Source organism: Phalacrocorax aristotelis, chromosome 19, assembly GCF_949628215.1.
Source record: "Phalacrocorax aristotelis chromosome 19, bGulAri2.1, whole genome shotgun sequence".
In the NCBI taxonomy this organism is placed as follows: domain Eukaryota; kingdom Metazoa; phylum Chordata; class Aves; order Suliformes; family Phalacrocoracidae; genus Phalacrocorax; species Phalacrocorax aristotelis.
In genome coordinates this window covers 1,611,751-1,629,824 of record NC_134294.1, presented here as the reverse complement: position 1 = coordinate 1,629,824, position 18,074 = coordinate 1,611,751, and the positions used below count along the sequence as shown (strand labels likewise).

Genomic DNA, 18,074 nt, shown 5'->3' with positions numbered 1-18,074 from the left:
ACATCACTCGGACATGAATGAACAGGAGCGGGGTGCTCAGCCCCACACGCCCCACAGCGCTGGGTGCCGCCGGTCGTGGGGTGCACACCGGGCCCCCCAACGCCCCCCCCCGCCATGGCGGGCACCCCCCCGGCCTTCACCCTCCTCTTCCTCACCGCCGTCACCTCCCTGGCAGCCGAAGAAGGTGAGCGCCGCTCTTTGGGGGGTGGGGGAGGCACCCCAAATCCCACTTATTGGGGTGCTGGGGGAGTGGGGGGGTGCTGGGTGCGCACCCAAAGGGGTGGGGGCATTTGGGGGTAAGTTTGGGGGGTTTGGGGAAAGTTTGGTGGTGTTGGGGGGCTGAGAGGTATGGGAGGGCTGGGGGAGCCCCCCAAAATAAAGGGTGATGGGGGGTGCCCCCCGTCCCTCCCAAAGGGCACCCATGGGTGCGGTGGTGAGTCACCGGCTGCCGTGGTCCGTTTTGGGGGGAAAAAGCTAAAACTGGGGGGTGTTAAAATGGGGGGGGGGAAGCTAAAATTGGGGGGGGAGGCTAAAGTGGGGGGGAGCTAAAATGGAGGGTGGAAAGCCAAAATAAGGGAGGGGAAAGGTGAAATGGGAGGAAAACCAAGAGTTTTGGGCAACTTTTCCCAGGCGGAGCAGCCGGCTCACGAGCCGGGGCCGGATCCTGCCGGGCGCCCCCCAAAAAAAGTCTGACAGGATGGTTGGGAAGAGGGGACTAATTAAAAAAATTTAAAAAAAAAAAAAAGGGGGGGAAAATCACCCAAAAATGGAGCGTTTCCCATGGCCGGCGATGGGCCAGGCAGGATCCAGCCCGGAGAGCTGGAAAACAATGTCAGGAAAACCCCAAAAAGTGCTGGGAAAAACAAGGAACGTCCCGGCCTCCACCTCACAACCCTCCCCCGGCTGGCTTTTGGGCTCAGTTTGGGGGGTTTTGCTTTAAAAAAAGGGAAAAGTAACTTTTTTTAAAAATATATATTTAATTTTTTGAAAATTAATGTTTCTAAAAACTCTGTCTGAAGGGTTTAAGCAGTTGCTTTTTGAGGGAAAGATGGAAGGATCCGGCCCCCGATGCAAATAAATCGGGGGCCGGGGGGTGGTTTGGGAAGGAAAACACTCCCCGTAACGATAGAAATGGGGTTAAAAAAAAACCAACCTAAAACAAGGAGTTTTTAAATGCTGGGGGCAGGCGGCGGGGGGGTCCCTGTGGCAGGGACCCCCCACCACCCCGACACGCTGCAGGGTTTGAGGCGCGTTCCTGAAGTGCCGGTTCCCGGGAGGGATCCTTGGGGGTATCGAGTGTTTGGGGCAGAGAAGGGGAAAGTGTTGGGAGAAACGCGGCCGGGGGGGGGGTGCTGCTTCCCATCACTTGGAAAGGGGGAAATCTGGTGGGAAGGGGAGGTTGGGGGGTGCTGGGTGCCCCAGCCGGATCCTGCCCGGCCCGGCCTGATGTTTGGGGTGTCCCCGGGGTGGGGAGGGGGTTCAGGGGGTGGTAAGGGGGGAAGGGCTGGGGGGAATGGAACAGGATGGTATTGGGGTTCAGATTGGGATTGGCGTGGGGACAGGATTGGGGTTGAGATTCAGACTGGGGTGGGCGTGGGAGGGAATTGGGGTGCACTTGATCGGGATTAAGATGAGGACAGGGATGGGATTGGGATGGGATTGGGGTTGGGACGGGGATGAAAATGCACCTGGGGACGGGGACAAGGATGCAGCCGGGGATGGGACGGGGATGCAGCTGCGGAGTGCGGTGGTGGTGATGGTGGTGATGGTGGTGATGGCAACAGCCGTGCCCGTGCGGAGGGAACAGTGACGGTGACGGTGCAGGGGCTGCAGGCGGTCGTGGGGCTGGGGGCGGAGGTGGTAACGCAGGCGCGGCCGAGGAAGAATAGGGTGTCATAGGGGCTGCAGGTGGTGATGGCGATGGCCGTGGTGGTGGCGATGGCCGTGAGGATGGTGACGGTGATGACGATGATGGCAATAGCAACAGCAGAGGGGGCGCAGGCGGCGCTGGGGTTGGGGGTGCAGGTGCCGACGGTGATGGCACCGGAGGTGCCAACGGCACCGGTGGCCCCGGGCGTGGGCGCGCCCGTGGGTGCTGCACCCCTTGACTCAACAGCCGCAGCCCCGGGTTTCTCCCCTGACTCAGCCCCGCCACAGCCCCAGGGTGGGTCGGGAGGGGACACCCTGCAGAGAACCCACCAACTCAGCTCACGCGCCAGCCTCCTGCCGGCTTTCCGCTCTCCGGAGGCGTGGGGGGGGGATCTCCAGCCACAGGAAAGCCGGGATATCCGCCCCGGCATCCTTCCTGACCCCGGGCATGGTGACGGGGGGGACGACAGAGCCACGTGTGTGTCCCCCCAACCAGGTCCTTGGGGTTCCCCCCTCCCCAGGCTTTACCCTCTTGGGGCATGTGATGAGTTTGCCTGCTCTCAGCGGGCCGGAGCAGGGGGGGCATATCCATCCCTGAGACTCCCCCACCCCCATGGGACCCATCCTGCCAGTGAACCTGGTGTCCGGGCACATTCCTGGGGGGTGATTCATCGAGGGGGGGGGGCCACCCGTCAGCACTTCCCTCCCGGCCCTCGGCGGCCTCCTCTTCCTCTCCCGGGCGCTGGATCTGGCCACCGCCCTTGCCGGGGCAGCCGGCGTGCCGCGGCAGGTCCGCCTGGCCTCGGCACGGTGCAGAGCTCTGCCTCGGTTTCCCCTCTTTTTGGTGGGGAGGGTCCCTGGGGGTCTTCTTATGGGGGTCACAGGGGAATCTGATGGGGCCAGGGGCATCTGTGCGTCCTGGGGGTATTTGCAGGTCCTGGATGTCCATGGGTCCTAGGGACATCTGTGGGTCCTGGGGGAATCCATGGGTCCCAGAGATGTCCATGGATCCTGGGTGCGTATGTGGGTCCTGAAGTACGACCTTGAGCCCTGGGGGACATCTGTGGGTCTCAGGGACATCCACAGGTCCAAGAGGTATCTGGGTCTATTGGTGGCATCTGCATGTCCCGGGGCCGCTCGTGGGTCCTGGTGGCATCTCGCAGGCTTGGCGCCCGCCCCACTAACGCCCCCTCTCCTCTCCCCACAGTGGTCCTGCTGGACTTCGCCAAGGCGCAGGGCGAGCTGGGCTGGCTCACCCAGCCCTACGGCAAAGGGGTGAGCACCCACCGGGGACCCAGGCGTCCGGCCCCGCCGGGCAGCAGCTCCCCAAGAGCCCACACCGGGGATGGGGATGGGTTCCATGGGGACAGAGACACCTACGGGAACAGGGACCTCCATGGAGATAAGGACGGGGACCTCCATGGGGATGGGGACCTCCATGGTGATGGGGATGGAAATGAGGACATCCCTGGGGACAGGGACCTCTGTGGGAGTGGTGATGGGGACACCCACGGGGATGGGGACATCCATAGGGATGGGGATGCCCCTGGGGATGGGGACACCTATGGAGTGAAGGATGGGGATCTCCATTGAGATAGTGATCTCCATGGGGATGGGGACCTCGATGGGAATGGGGACACCCACAGGGACTGGGACACCCATGAGGATGGGGACATCCATGGGGACCGCAGATCGGGACGGGGACCTCCATGGAGATACGGGGACATCCATGGGGATGGGGACACTCATGGAGATGAAGACAGGGACATCGACGGGGATGAGGACAAGTGCCTCCATGGGGAGCAGAGGCAGTGCCCACCCTGCCTCAGTTTCCCCCCCCATAGACCCCGCTTCTCTCTCTCGGGGGGGCAGTGGGACCTGCTGCAGAACGTGCTGAACGACTCCTTGATCTACATCTACTCGGTGTGCAACGTGCTGGAGGGCGAGCAGGAGAACTGGCTACGCACCAACTGGATCTACCGCGGGGTGGCCCAACGCATCTTCATCGAGCTCCAGTTCACCGTCCGCGACTGCAACAGCTTCCCCACCGCCGGCAGCGGCTCCTGCAAGGAGACCTTCAACCTCTACTACGCCGAATCCGACGTGGATTACGGCACCAACTTCCAAAAGAGACAGTTCAAGAAGATCGACACCATCGCTCCGGATGAAATCACTGTCCAGGATGATTTTGCTTCCCGGAACGTTAAACTCAACACTGAGGTGCGGTCGGCGGGACCTCTCAGTCGGAAAGGTTTCTACTTGGCTTTCCAGGATTTGGGAGCTTGCGTGGCGTTGCTTTCCGTCCGGATTTATTACAAGAGATGCCCGGCTGTTCTACGGGGAATGGCTCGCTTCCCCGAAACGGTGGCCGGCGTCGACTCGCAGACCTTGGCCAAGGTGCGGGGAACGTGCGTGGAGGCGGCGGTGGCCGACCAAGCCCCGGTGCTGCATTGCAACGCCGACGGCGAGTGGTTGGTGCCCATCGGGGAGTGCCTGTGCCGCGCCGGCTACGAGAAAGTGGGAGAGAAATGCCAAGGTAGGGCTTGGGCGGGGGGGTAAACTGGCATTGCGGGGGGTGAGGAGCCATGGTTGGGGGGATCCAGGGGGGCTGAGGATGCCCCAGCTCAGTGCATGCCAGGGGATAGAAGCAGCGGGGCGTGTGGAGAAATGAGGTGTTGGCCCCAAAATTCCCCATCCTGGATCTTCAACCTTGAGCGGCATTAGTGCAGCGAGTGCAGTAGGGCTCAGCTGGGAGAGGGGTGGGCTTGGGGGGGGGGGCTCCCAACAATAATAATGGAAGCTGAAAAATAAGGTAAAACACCCTAAAATTCCCAATCGGGGTTGGAGGAATGAGGTGGCAGCACCAAAACTCTCCCATCCTGGATCGTCCCCCTTGAGCATCACTAGTGCAGCGAGTGCAGTAGGGCTCAGCTGGGAGAGGGGTGGGGTGGGGGGGGGTCCCCATTAATAAAGAAACTGCAAAGTAAGGTGAAATACCCTAAAATTCCTACTCTGGGTGGTGGGGTGGGTTCATGCCTGCCCCCCCCAGCCCACCTGGGTGAGGATGCAGTGGGTAGGGAGGGGGGTTTGGGGGCCTTACTGATGTCATTGTGTGTCGTCCCCCCCGCAGCTTGTCCCCCCGGCTCCTTCAAGGCCACGGTGTCCCCGAGCAGCTGCCAGCCCTGCCCGCCCCACACCCTGCCCTCCCCTGCCGCCGCCACCGCCTGCCCCTGCCAGGACGGCTTCTTCCGCGCCCCCGCCGACCCCCCCGCCGATCCCTGCACCCGTAAGTGACCTTTTGGGAGGGGAAACTGAGGCACGGTGCAGCCATTCCCCTCCCCTGACCCCCCCTCTCTGCTCTCTGTCCCCCCCCCGCCCCACCAGGTCCCCCCTCGCCCCCCCAAGGTGTCACGGCTGTGGGGCTGGGGGCCACGGTGCAGCTGCGTTGGTCCCCCCCCGCCGACCAGGGTGGCCGTGGGGACGTCACCTACAGCATCACCTGCGAGCAGTGCTGGCCGGAGAGCGGGGAGTGCCGTCCCTGCGACGGCGGGGTCCGCTATTCGCAGCCCCCCCGGGGGTTGACGGGGACGGGGGTCACCATCACCGACCTGGAGCCACACGTCAACTACACCTTCACCGTCGAAGCCCGGAACGGGGTGTCATCGTACAGCCACCACCGTAGCGTAGCCGCTACCACCATCAGCGTCAACCAGACGGGTAAGGGACCACCAGCATCTCCCCTACCTTCCCTCCATCTTGGGGACACCTCTGTGACACCCCTGTCCCCATGGCAGAGCCACCCCGGGTGACATCGGTGAGCCTGGATGGACGGACATCCACCAGCTTGATCCTCTCCTGGACGGTGCCACCACGGCAGCAGAGCCGGGTCTGGAAGTACGAGGTCACCTACAGCAAGAAGGTCCGTCCCACATCAGGGCCTCAGCCCACCACCCCGAAACCCATGTCCCCCCCACCCATGTCCCCCCCACCCATGTCCCCCCCACCCATGTCCCCAGGTCGATGAGAACAGCTACTCGGTGCTGCGCTGCGAGGGCACCTCCGTCACCCTCCCCAAGCTGTCCCCTGCCACCGCCTACGTGGTGCGGGTCCAGGCGCTCACCCCGGACGGCCACGGGGCCTACAGCCCCCAGCACGAGTTCGAGACCCTGCCCGAGGGTGAGGACCAAAGGCGGGGGCAGAATTTTGGGGTGGGGGGTCCAGGGGGTGCATGATTCACCCCAAACCCCCCACCAAATTGTCCCAGCAGGTGCCGAGGCCATGGCATCTACTGCCATCATCAGTGGCTCCGTGGCTGGTGTAGTCTTCGTCCTCCTCCTCTTGGCTGCTCTCCTCTACGTCCTCCGGCGGTAAGGAGATAAAAAACACCCCCCCCAGAACCCCCCAAAAAACCCCCGAAATACCATTTTTCCACCACCAAAGAAGGACATGGGGTGATTTTTGGGGGCAAAACACTGCTTTTCCGCAGGAGGCGGAGGTCACGGCCACGTCAGTCTGCTGAGGACGTCTACTTCTCCAAGTCAGGTGAGCAGTAGGATGGTGGGGTGAATGGGGATGGTTGGGGGGTGACATGGATGCTGACCCCCCACCCGGCACCCCACAGACCAGCTGAAGCCCCTCAAGACCTACGTTGACCCACACACCTACGAAGACCCCAACCAAGCCATGCTCAAATTCACCACCGAGATCCCTCCATCCTCCATCACCCGCCAGAAGGTCATCGGCGCCGGTAGGTCCTCAGGTGGCTTCATCACCCCAAAGATGCCCCAAAGTTGGACCAGGGTGGGGGGGGGGTTAAATGTGTGTCCCCCCCTTTCCTCTGAGCAGGTGAATTTGGGGAGGTCTACAAGGGGACCCTGAAGCGTGGTAAGAAGGAGGTGCCGGTGGCCATCAAGACCTTGAAGGTGGGCTACACGGAGAAGCAACGGGTGGACTTCTTGAGCGAAGCCACCATCATGGGCCAGTTCTGCCACCACAACATCATCCGCCTGGAAGGGGTCGTCTCCAAGTGTGAGTGTTGTGTGTGTGTCCCCCAAAACCCCCAATTTCCCTGCAAAACACCCCAGAAAACACTCTACAAAAAGAGTGTTTTGAGCAACAATGTGTAGGGGGGAAGTTGGGGTTTTTTGTTGGTTTTGGGGAGGCTTGGGGTTTCTTTGTGGGCTTTTGGGAGGAAGGTTGGGGGGTTTGGGTTTTTTTGGGGGCTTGGAGATCTTGGGGGGTGTTGGGACAGGTTGGGAGGTTGGGGGGGTTGGGGTTTTTTGGGGGGGTTGGGAGGTTTGTGGGCTTCTTTAGTTTTGGGGGGTTGGGTTTTTTTGGGGGGTTGGTGGTTTTAATTTGGGGGGGTGTTTTCTAGGGGGGGCACGGGGAGGTTTTGGGGGAGGATTTTTTGGGGGGAGGGTTACCCATTTTGGGTCTTTTTGGGTTTTTTTTTGTACAGGCAAACCCTTCATGATCATCACAGAGTACATGGAGAACGGCGCGCTGGATAAATTCCTGCGGGTAGGTGACGCCTGGTGGCAACATCCCCCCCCCAGGCAAGGATTACCGGGGTGGTGGAACCATGGAAGGTGGGACGAGAGATGGATTCGAGGCCGGATTCTCCCCTTTTCCCAGGAAAAAGAGGGGGAATTTGGCGTCATCCAGCTGGTGGGGATGTTGAGGGGCATTGCTGCCGGCATGAAGTATTTGGCCAACATGAATTACGTCCACCGGGATCTGGCCGCCCGGAACATCCTGGTGAACAGCAACCTGGTGTGCAAAGTGTCCGATTTCGGGCTTTCAAGGGTGCTGGAAGATGACCCTGAAGCCACCTACACCACCAGCGTAAGCGCCACCAAGGCGGGGTGCTCGGTCGTGGGCTGGGGGAGGGTTTGGGGGCGTAGGTTTGAGCCCAATGTTGCCGTAGGGTGGGAAGATCCCCATCCGTTGGACGGCGCCCGAAGCCATCTCCTATCGGAAGTTCACCTCCGCCAGCGACGTCTGGAGCTACGGCATCGTCATGTGGGAGGTGATGTCCTACGGCGAGCGACCCTACTGGGAGCTCTCAAACCACGAGGTGAGCGTCCACCCTCCTCCTCCGACACCAATTTTTGGGGGGTGTTCTTGCAAACAGACAGCTTTTTTTTTTTTTTTGGAGGAGCATCACTCAACCTCCTCCTCCTCCTCACAGGTGATGAAGGCCATCAACGAGGGCTTCCGCCTCCCTGCCCCGCTGGATTGTCCGTCCGCCATCTACCAGCTGATGATGCAATGCTGGCAGCAGGAGCGCAGCCGGCGCCCCAAGTTCGCCGATATCGTCAGCATCCTCGACAAGCTCATCCGCGCCCCCGAGTCCCTCAAGGCGTTGGCGGACTTTGACCCCCGGTGAGCTGCGGAGGGAGCCGGGGCAGGGCAAGGGGGTGGGGGTTGGGGGGTAAGGAAGGGGGTTGCAATTTGCAGTATTGCACTTTTGCGTGCTCTTGTGGACTTTTGCATCTTTGCATTGCTTTTTGCATTGCGGTTTTTTATTTTGCAGGTTTGCATCCTTGCAGTCCTTCTTTGCACCTTGGTGTTCTTGCATTGCTTTTTGCATCTCTGCGTTTTTGCATTGGTTTGTGCGTCTCTGCATTCCGGCACTTTAGCGCATCTTGCGTTCTTGTGTCGCGTTCTGCGTCTCCGCGTCCTTGCCCTCTTTTTCACCTTTGCATTATTGCGTTGCTTTGTGCGTCTCTGCCTTTCTGCATTGCTTTTTTGCACCTTTGCGTTCTCGTGTGCTCTTTTGCATCTCGGCATTCCTGCGCTCCTTTTTGCATCTTTGTACTTTTGCATTGGTTTTGCGGTTTTGCGTCCTCTCATTGCTTCCTGCATCTCCCCTTTCTTGCGCCTTTTTGCACCTTGGCATTCTTGCGTTGCTTTTTGCGTCTTTTGATCCTTGCGCGTTTTGCCTTTGTGCTTTTTTAAATTGATTTTGCCATTTTACATTCTTGCGTTCTTTTCTACATCTTCACGTTTTTTATTTGGCTTTGCAGTTTTGCATTCTTGTGTTCTTTCCTGTTTCTTTGCATCTGTGCATTTTAGCTTTTTCTTTTCCCTGTGCCATTTTTGCATTGTTTCTTGCTTTTTCAGCATTCTTGCCTTATTTTTTGCGTTTCCGCTTTTTGCATTACTCTTTGCATCGTCAAATTTCCACGTTCCTTTTTACATCTGGGCATTTTTGCATCTCCTCTCATTTTTTTTATTTTTTTTTTAGCACTCTTTGCGTGATGCTTTTGCTTTCCTGCATGCCGTTTTGCATCAGACTTTTGCCTTTAGTTTTTGCATCTTTGCATTGGGGCGTTGTTTCGTGCATCTCCACGTCTTCACGCTTTGGGGTTGCTTTATTGCATTGGTGCACTGGGGGTTTTTTGCCCCTTTCAATTTTTGCACGATCTTTTGCACCCTTCCATTTCTCCGTGGATTTTTGCGCCCTTCCATTTTTTTGCATTAGTTTTTGCACCCCTCCATTTCTGCATTGGTTTTTGCACCCACCCACCCCCATTGCCGCCCCATTTCACGCCCCCCACGCCCCCCGCAGGGTCTCCATCCGCCTGCCCAGCACCAGTGGCTCGGAGGGCGTCCCCTTCCGCTCCGTCCCCGAGTGGCTGGAGTCCATCAGGATGCCCCAGTACACGGAGCACTTCATGGCCTCGGGCTACGGCACCATCGAGAAGGTCCTGCAGATGACCAGCGAGTGAGTCCGCGTCCCCGCGGCGTCCCCTCCGGCTCCCACGGGGACAGGGACGTGCTGGGAAAGGCAGCCGCTTCCGTGGCGTTGGCGTTGTTGGCCCGAGGGAAGGGGATAAAATTAGGCATTCCCTGGCCAGGATCCGGCTGGAGGGTCGGGATGAGCTGCGTCCGGCTGTCTGTCCCCCGGGAATGGCCCAGTTCGGGGCGGGGGGGAGGCAGTGATGGGCTCCCCTAAACCAGGGGGTGCCCAGGGCTGGATCCATCCCTGGGGGGATCTTTGGGGCAGGATTTGGCCCCATCTCCAGGGGGTCTTTGGGGCTGGATCCAGCACCACGGGGCGCCCAGGGCAGGACCGACCCCCCCATGGGATGCTCCCCAACCCCCCCCCCTCCCACCGGGACCCTTTTCGGACTCTTTCCGCCCCAATAACCCTCATTTTTAATTTCTTTTCCCTCTCCCTCGTTCCCAGCGACATCAAGAAGATCGGGGTGCGCTTGCCGGGGCACCAGAAGCGCATCGCCTACAGCCTGCTGGGGCTGCAGGAGCAGGCCGGCGCCGGGGGGGTCCCCATCTAACACCCCCCGCACCCCTCAGAGTACTTGAAAACAACCAAATGAAGACACTCCCCCTCCTCCCGAGGGGTTTATTTATTATTTCTATTATTATTAAGCGTTTTTTTCTTTAATAGTATTATTATTACTACCATCCCCGGGGTTGGGGATGAAGCCGGTGTCACCCCCAGTCGTCCCCCCGCAAAAAAAAAAAAACCCAAAATAATCATGAAAATTAAATTTCAAGCTCATTTTGGGCCGGGGGAGGGGTGTTTTTCTCTTTTTTTTTTTTCCCCACATTTCAGACGAAAGAATGGCTTTTTTTTTTTTTTTTTTTTTTTGCCTTTTTTTCCCCCTCCCTATTTATTCCTCTCCCGTCGGGTTTTTGGATGTGGTGGGTTTCCCCCCCCCCCCCACTTTAATGCTGATCTGCCAGTGTTACCTTTTATTTTTTAACCTAATTTATTCTATTTTTGTATATTTATTGTGAGGAAGCAAAGGTCCTGTCAGATCTGGGAGAGCAAAACGGGGAAAAATTTAAAAAAAAAAAGAAAAAGAAAAAAAACACCAAAAATCCCGTACCCCTTTTTGTTTTTTCTTGTTTTTCATGGATTTTCAGGGGTTTGGGGGATTTTCGTGGGGTTTTGATTTAAATAAAAATGTGCTTTTTGGTTTTTTTTTTTTCTATAATTTCGTTGTTTCCCACTGGTTTGCAGGAATTTGGGGGGGAAAGAGGGGTGGGGGGGGCGCTTTCCCCTCTGGTTTTAAGAGGGTTTAAAGGAGTTTTAAGGGGTTTTCAGGTTTTTAAAAGGGGTTTTAGGGAGTTTTAAGAGGGTTTTTAAGGGGTTTTAATGGATTTTAGAGGGAGGTTTAAGGGTTTTAAAAGGGGTTTTAAGGGTTTGTTTTTAGAGGGGTTTTAAGGGCCTTTTTATGAAGATTTCTAAGGGGTTGCACGCAGCTCGCGGAGCATTTCCCGTGCAGGACCTCTTTTCCTCAGCAAAACCCACGAGGAATTTGGCTTTTTTATCACCTGCCGCTCCCCCAAAGCCAAAGCCAAGCCGCAGCGGCAGCGGGGCCGGCTGCCCGGTGCCTCCAAATAACCGGGTGGAAAAAAGCCGGAAAAAGGTTTGGGTTTTGGTTTTTTTTCCAAAACCATTAAAAAAATGGGCGGGCGGTTTCGGGGGGGGGGGACCAGCCTCTTGCTGCGAAGGCTGCCCTTTGGGTGGGGTTTTGCCCCGCGCCGGGGTTTTCGGGCCGGTGGAGGCCCCACGCGTGTCACAAGTTCGCCGGTCTCAGCCCCGCCGCCACCCTCGGTCCCGGATCAAAGTCCGGCGGTGCCCGGGGAGGCGGCGGAGGGCGAGACACCGGATTTGGGTGCGTCGCGGCGGCGGCACCCGGCACCACCTTATCTCTGTTGGCCTCCAGCGGGGCCGGATAAGGGCAATGGGGAAACTGAGGCAGGGGGCGAGCGGGGCCTTTGGGGTGCTGGGGTCCCTACGAGCACCCTCACGCCGTGACCTGGGGGTGCTGCGGTCCCCCTCAGCTCACTGAGCACCCTCCGTGGGGCACGTGGGTGCTGCTCCCCACTCCCAGGGCCTCGCCCCACCCCAGCGCCCAGCCCAGCGCCCGCCCCGCTTTTGGGGTGTCTCCCTGGTGCTGACCCCGCTTCACCCCTCCTCCGGCTGAGCCTGGGCATGCCCGCCTCACCCAACCTGCCCCGCTGTGCCTAATCGCCCTGGCGGGCTTAATTACATCTTCGTTAGCGCCTGCCGCACCCTCCGCTCCCCTCAAAACCACTGTGCCCCTGTCTGGGGGGGCCCCACGAGCTGGGGGGGGCTTATCCCCCCCATTTCCCCCAGGATCTTGCAGTCACAAAGCACCCATCACCCTTATTAATTGCAATAATTAAGGATAATTATGTGCCGATAATTAGAGGGGGGAGTCCGGGGGGAGGGGGGGCGTCACTGAGACTGGGGTACTTCGTCAAGTGCTGCTGTGTGGTATCGGGGGGGTGAGACCCCCCCGAAATGAACCCCACAGGGCTGGAGGTGGAGGAGGAAGAAGAGGGTGCATTGATGGATTGATGTATTTCATGTAAGAGCACACTCTGCCGGAGAATATCCCCGTCCTGCCCCAGACTGGACTCCTGGGGTCCCCTGGCGGGGTGCAGGGGATCACCTGGGGGGGGCCAGGGGTCCCTAGAAGTCATCACTTGGGGTTGGTGAGCTCCTCGATTGCTCTCCGCAGCTGCAAGGGGACAGAGGAGGTGGGCTGGGGTCCCGTCCCCTCCTTGTCCCCCCCCTTGTCCCCCCCTCACCTCCACCCTGCTGACGGCTCCCACCAGCTCCCCGAAGCGGGTGACGAAGATGCGCTGCAGCTTCAGCAGCTCAAAGAGGTGATGGGCCTTGGGGAGGTGACAACGGGGACACGTGGGGACAAAGCCACCCCCCGCCACGTCCCCTCGCCGGGACACAGAGCTGGGGGGGGGGCTTGGTGGCTCCTGGCCCTGTGTTCCCCCCCCAAACCTGGTGCAGGGAGGTCCACGGCAAGAGCTGGAGCATGACGGGCTCGATGGTGCAGTTGTCCCCGAGCGTCCCTGTGGTGGCCAGCTGGAGGAAGGTGATATATTAATTTTTGGGTGGACAAACAGCATTTTTGGGTGCAGAGGGGTGCTTCCCCCCCTGCCTTGCCATTCACCTTCTGCCCCGGGGGTGCCCGGGGGTGCTCGTGGCTCTGGAGGAAGGCGACCAGCTGGGCTCTGCTGACGGTGCCCACCAGCGTGGGTGACCCTGGAGCACGGGGACAAGCCCGGTGATGTCCCCCCTGGTGCGGTCACCCCCCCCCAACACCCCCCCACATCCCACCTGCGCTCTCCACCACAGGGTATTCGGCAGCGGCGGAGGCATCCAAGGCCACCAGCACCTCCTCGAAGCCACTACCCTTGGCCAAGGCCACCACCCGGCGCTCCATGAACTCCTCCACCACCACTTCGTAGGAGCTGGTGAGCCATAAAAACCCCCAAATTTCCACCATTTCACAGCAAATCACCCCAAAATATGGGGTTTTTGGGAGGGGGGAGGCTTACGCCACGTGCCGGCTGCGGATGCGGGGCAGGTAGGGCAGCTTCTTGACAATGATGGTGCCGTCGTAGAAGGACGGTTGATGCTTCTGGGTGATGGCGTTGGCCACCAGCACGGCCAGGACGACGGGGAGGAGGTGGCCCAGGTAACCGGTGGCCTCGCACACCAGTAAAGTCGTGGAGATGGTGTGAGTCACCGAGCCCGAAAAGGCAGCTGCACCTGTCGTAGAGAACCAGGGAGGTGGTGGGGGGGGTTGGTGTATGGGTGCTGGGTGCCCCCCACCCGCGGGTGTCCCCCCCCACCCCTGACTCACCGGCCAGGGCGTAGCCGCCAGGGATGACGGGGCGGGGGTCCCCCTCCAGATGGAGGCCCCGGGGGAAGAGCAGGGCCACCGTCTCCCCCAGCAAGCGCCCGATGGCAGCTCCTAAAATGGGGGGGGGGGGAGGAAGAGGGGTGGGGAGACCCCAGCCTCCCCCCCCCCCCCAAATGGTGCAGCTGGAGGTGACCACCCTCCTGCAGCCCCCCAGGGCAGGACGCAACCCCCTGACCCCCAGGGCTGGATGCAACCCCTGTAACCGCCCCCAGGGCGAGATTCCTGCCCCCCCCCCCCGGGCTGGATGCCTCCCCTGTACCCCCCACTCCAAGGGCTGGATGCACCCCAGTGCTGGATGTCCCCCCCGGGGCTGGCCTTTCCCCCTGTCCCCCCCGGGGCTGGCTGTCCCCCCTGTCCCCCCCCGGGGCTGGCTGTCCCCCCATCCCCCCCCAGGGCTGGCTGTCCCCCCTGTCCCCCCCCGGGGCTGGCTGTCCCCCCATCCCCCCCCAGGGCTGGCTGTCCCCCGTCCCCCCCCGGGGCTGGCTGTCCCCCCTGTCCACCCCCGGGGCTGGCTGTCCCCCCCGTCCCCCCCCAGGGCTGGCTGTCCCCCCTGTCCCCCCCAGGGCTGGCTGTCCCCCCATCCCCCCCCAGGGCTGACTGTCCCCCCTGTCCCCCCCCGGGGCTGGCTGTCCCCCCATCCCCCCCCGGGGCTGGCTGTCCCCCCTGTCCCCCCCCGGGGCTGGCTGTCCCCCCCGTCCCCCCCCAGGGCTGGCTGTCCCCCCCGTCCCCCCCCCGGGGCTGGCTGTCCCCCCATCCCCCCCCAGGGCTGGCTGTCCCCCCTGTCCCCCCCAGGGCTGGCTGTCCCCCCTGTCCCCCCCAGGGCTGGCTGCCCCCCGTCCCCCCCCAGGGCTGGCTGTCCCCCCTGTCCCCCCCCAGGGCTGGCTGCCCCCCGTCCCCCCCCAGGGCTGGCTGTCCCCCCCGTCCCCCCCCAGGGCTGGCTGCCCCCCGTCCCCCCCCAGGGCTGGCTGTCCCCCCTGTCCCACCCAGGGCTGGCTGCCCCCCGTCCCCCCCCAGGGCTGGCTGTCCCCCCTGTCCCCCCCAGGGCTGGCTGTCCCCCCCGTCCCCCCCCAGGGCTGGCTGTCCCCCCTGTCCCCCCCAGGGCTGGCTGTCCCCAGCAGACGCCCAGACTCACCGTAGATGAAGATGGGCATGAAGTAGCCGGCGGGCAGGGGCAGGGTGGTGGCCAGGATCAGCATCCAGAACTGGGGGGGGGGGGCAGAGCCCAGCCAAAAAGGGGGGGGCCGTCATCCCCATGGGGAGACCGACTCTCAGGGAGGGGGGACCACAGGGACTGGGGGGGGCCACGGCTACCTTCATCAGCAGGAAGAAGGCCAAGGTGCCGAAGATGGTGGCGGAGGGGTGGCACCACTCCTGCCAGAGCCCCCGAGGGTCCACGCCGGTGGGGTCAGTGGCGTTGGAGACCAGCGTGCCCCAAGTGCGGTTGTCGAAGAGGGAGGTGAGGTACTCCTTCATGGTGAGCTGGGCGGACGGACAGACTTCCTGAGCACCCACTGGGATGTGTTGGGGTGCCCTGGGGAATGCCACGCTCCCCCCAACTCACCCTGGAGGCCATCAGCTGCCCCAGCCCGGGCGGGAAGGTGATGGAGGAGAAGAGCAGCACCACCAGCACAGTGTAGATGGGCTTTCTGGAGTGGGGGAGAGGCAGGGCTGGGGGCGCAGGGACAGACGGACAGATGGGGTACATGGGGCAGCCACAAGGACACCCAGGATGCATGGAGGCATGGGGGGAATACGGACACCCAGGGTGCACGGGGTGGACATACGGACACCCAGGGTGCATGGAGAAGGGGGGAAATACAGACGCCCAGAGTGCACAGGGTGGATGTTTAGGGTGCATGGGGTGGACTCACAGACATGCAGGGTGCATGGGGTGGACAGATGGACAACCAAGGTGTATGGGTGAGACACGCAGGGTGCATGAGGTGGGTGACTGGACATACGCACAGCACATGGGGTGTGCAGCATGGACACACGGACACGCAGGGTGCACGGGGTCGATGCACAAGGTGCATGGGGTGGACACACGGACACCCAAGGACGCACAGGGTGGAGGTGCAGGGTGCATGGGGGGGGACACACAGACACGCAGGGTAGACACGCAGGCTGCACAGCACAGACACACGGGGGGACGGGGACAGGCAGGCTGCATGGGGCAGACACACGGACACACAGGGCGCAGACAGACAGACACCCGGTACGGACTCGGTGGCCAGCAGCTTGGCTGTGAGCCGGTTCTCCCTGACGGCCGCCAGCAGCCAGCGCTGGCAGAAGAGGAAGGCGCAGCCCAGGAGCCCGCAAACGGCCCTGCAGAGGAGAGAGTGGGGTACAGGCGGGGTACAGGCGGGGTACAGGCGGGGTACAGGCGGGGGTACAGGCGGGGTACAGGCGGGCCCCCCCCCTTACCCCAAAATCACAAAAAAGAAGGTCTCCAAGAGGTCGAAGGGGAAATCAATCCTGAGGTCGCTCTTAAAAACAGCAACGATGGTTTCTGGGGAGGGGGGAGAGGAATGAGCACGTGGTTTGGGGGGAGAGCACCCTAAAAATGCTACACCCCACCCCCCACCCCGGGGAAGTAAAGGGGAAAGGGGGAGGGGCGCGCACCCTGCCTTGCCTTGCTCGCTGTTGAAGATGGTGAGGAGGCGAAACATGAACGCGCCGCAGGTCGCGGCGAAGAAGCCCCGCCAGTAATCCCGCACGGCGAAGTGGGAGGACATCACCTCGATGCTGAAAAGCACCCCTGCAAAAATGGGGGGACACCCCACCCCCCTTTAAGACAGGCTTTGGGGGTCCCCAGGGTGGGATGGGGGGGGGATCCTCACCGCTGACGGGTGCCCCGAACACTGTGGCCACCCCGACGGCTTGCGCTGCCACAAGCATCTCGTTCTGCTTGAACTTGTTCTGCGAGGAGGGGGCTTAGCCGTAACCCAGATTTTTTTAGGGGGGTAAAATAAAATCCCCCCCAATTTTGGGGGGATGTGGGAAATGCCCCCATTAATTTTGGGGAAGGGACAGCATCCCCACCTCATACTCCTTTGTGACCGAGGTCCGCATCTTCCCCAAATACGCGGCCGCCATGGCGGTGAGGTGGACAAAAGGCCCCTGGGTGCCGAGGTGGGGGGACACGGCACTGAGTGTGTGTGTCCCCCCCGCACCGCCCCGGTGCCGACCGAAACTGCGGGCAACACCAGGAGCCGGGCCGGGGGGGCGGGGCGGGAATTCCTCACCACTTTGCCGACGAAAATGGTGCTGCCGCATGCCAGGGTGCAGGTCAACCCCACCACCTTGGCTCCGAAGTTTTGGATGGCCAGGTAGTCCTCCAGCACGACGCCCGTCAGGATGGTCTTCAGCTCCGGGATGCCAGAGCCTGGGGGTGGGTATCCAAATTTTAGGGGACCACCTGCTCCCGGGGCGGGGCTGTTTTGGGGGGTGCTGGGGAGGTCGGGGTGCAGCTGGCTCACCTCCCGAGTGCGGGGTGATGCTTTGGGAGAAGCCGGTGGAGAAGGCTGCCAGCGCTGTGGGGTACATGCTCCATGAGAGGTACTTGAGCGCCAAGATGTCACCAACTTCTTGGTAAAGCCACAGGTGGGCTGGAGGAGGAGAGTTGGGAGGGAAGATGTGCCCCCCCAGACCCCCTTCCCAACCTTGGTGACCCCCCAAACACGGGGTGAAGCCCCCCCTCTGCCCCGCAGGAGCCCCTCGTTTACCCTGGTAGAGCCTGGAGGTGACCATGTCCATCACGAAGCTGATGGTGGCCATGAGGACCCCCAGGACGAAGAGGAAATACCAATCCTCCCCGACACGGAAAAGCTGCCGCTTCACCCACTCCAGGCACCCTGCGGGGGGGAGGGGGGGCAACGCGGTGATGACCCCCCCCAAATCACCCCAACCCCCCAAGATCCCCCCACGTTGGGTGTGGGTCTCACCTCGGAGCCTCCTCCGGGCTTCGGGGCAGGGTCTCCAGCTCTGCTCCGACACCAGCACCCTCTCCTCTTCCCGCAGAACCCCTGGGATGTTGCACTCCATCCCAGGGATGTTTTGGGGGGCAGGACACCCCCTCCTTTCTTTTTTTTTTGGGCACCCCCTCACCGGTCCTCCCACCTCGGCCGCTGCTGCTGGACTGAGTTTGCAAACGAGCTCATTAAAAACGACCTTGACGAAGCTGCCGGACCCGCTCAGGCCAGAGCGAGCCGGGTTGTTGTCCTACCCGCCCCCCCCCCCCCGCCACCTCCAACCTCCCAGTCCTCAAATACAACCCAGGGCAGGGAGTATTTAATAAGTATTTTAATTCATTATCATTATTATTCCTTAATAATAGGCAGGAATGCCGGCATCACATTCCATGGCGTTGAAGGGGGGTCTGGAGAAGGGAAAAATTTCCACTGTCTCAGGCGCAAGACCTAAATTTAGCCGGTTTTACAAGAGGTCTGGCAGGCGGCCGGGAGCCTTAACGAGGCT

At 61.2% G+C, this 18,074-nt stretch overlaps 2 protein-coding genes across 5 annotated transcripts; one reads left to right on the top strand and one right to left on the bottom strand.

Moving 5' to 3' along the window:
- The first annotated feature begins 27 nt into the window (after positions 1–27).
- EPHA2 (EPH receptor A2) lies at positions 28–10,828 on the top strand. The gene is made up of 17 exons (XM_075113714.1): positions 28–184; positions 3,077–3,144; positions 3,742–4,405; positions 5,000–5,155; positions 5,254–5,586; positions 5,664–5,788; positions 5,886–6,045; positions 6,137–6,236; positions 6,356–6,411; positions 6,491–6,616; positions 6,715–6,897; positions 7,328–7,389; positions 7,504–7,713; positions 7,796–7,945; positions 8,060–8,253; positions 9,443–9,598; positions 10,064–10,828. The coding sequence occupies exons 1-17, from the start codon at positions 115–117 to the stop codon at positions 10,167–10,169; spliced, it is 2,919 nt and encodes a 972-aa protein (XP_074969815.1). The 5' UTR covers positions 28–114; the 3' UTR covers positions 10,170–10,828.
- A 1,389-nt stretch (positions 10,829–12,217) lies between these two features.
- Positions 12,218–17,766, bottom strand: LOC142066429 (chloride channel protein ClC-Kb-like). Of its 4 annotated transcripts, XM_075113828.1 has the most exons (19): positions 17,543–17,745; positions 17,324–17,452; positions 17,078–17,206; positions 16,844–16,983; positions 16,641–16,718; positions 16,439–16,517; positions 16,231–16,356; positions 16,023–16,107; positions 15,822–15,923; positions 15,160–15,244; positions 14,910–15,077; positions 14,731–14,800; positions 13,539–13,649; positions 13,231–13,444; positions 13,010–13,143; positions 12,843–12,934; positions 12,671–12,754; positions 12,463–12,549; positions 12,218–12,392 (listed from the first exon to the last, which is right to left on the bottom strand). In XM_075113828.1, exons 1-19 carry the CDS (start codon positions 17,640–17,642, stop codon positions 12,354–12,356), a joined length of 2,052 nt encoding a protein of 683 aa, XP_074969929.1. In that variant the 5' UTR covers positions 17,643–17,745; the 3' UTR covers positions 12,218–12,353. The 4 variants fall into 4 exon arrangements, with proteins under 4 accessions (XP_074969929.1, XP_074969932.1, XP_074969930.1 ...); XM_075113831.1 differs by having other exon boundaries at positions 17,324–17,766; XM_075113829.1 differs by lacking the exon at positions 15,822–15,923.
- Positions 17,767–18,074: the final 308 nt, after the last annotated feature.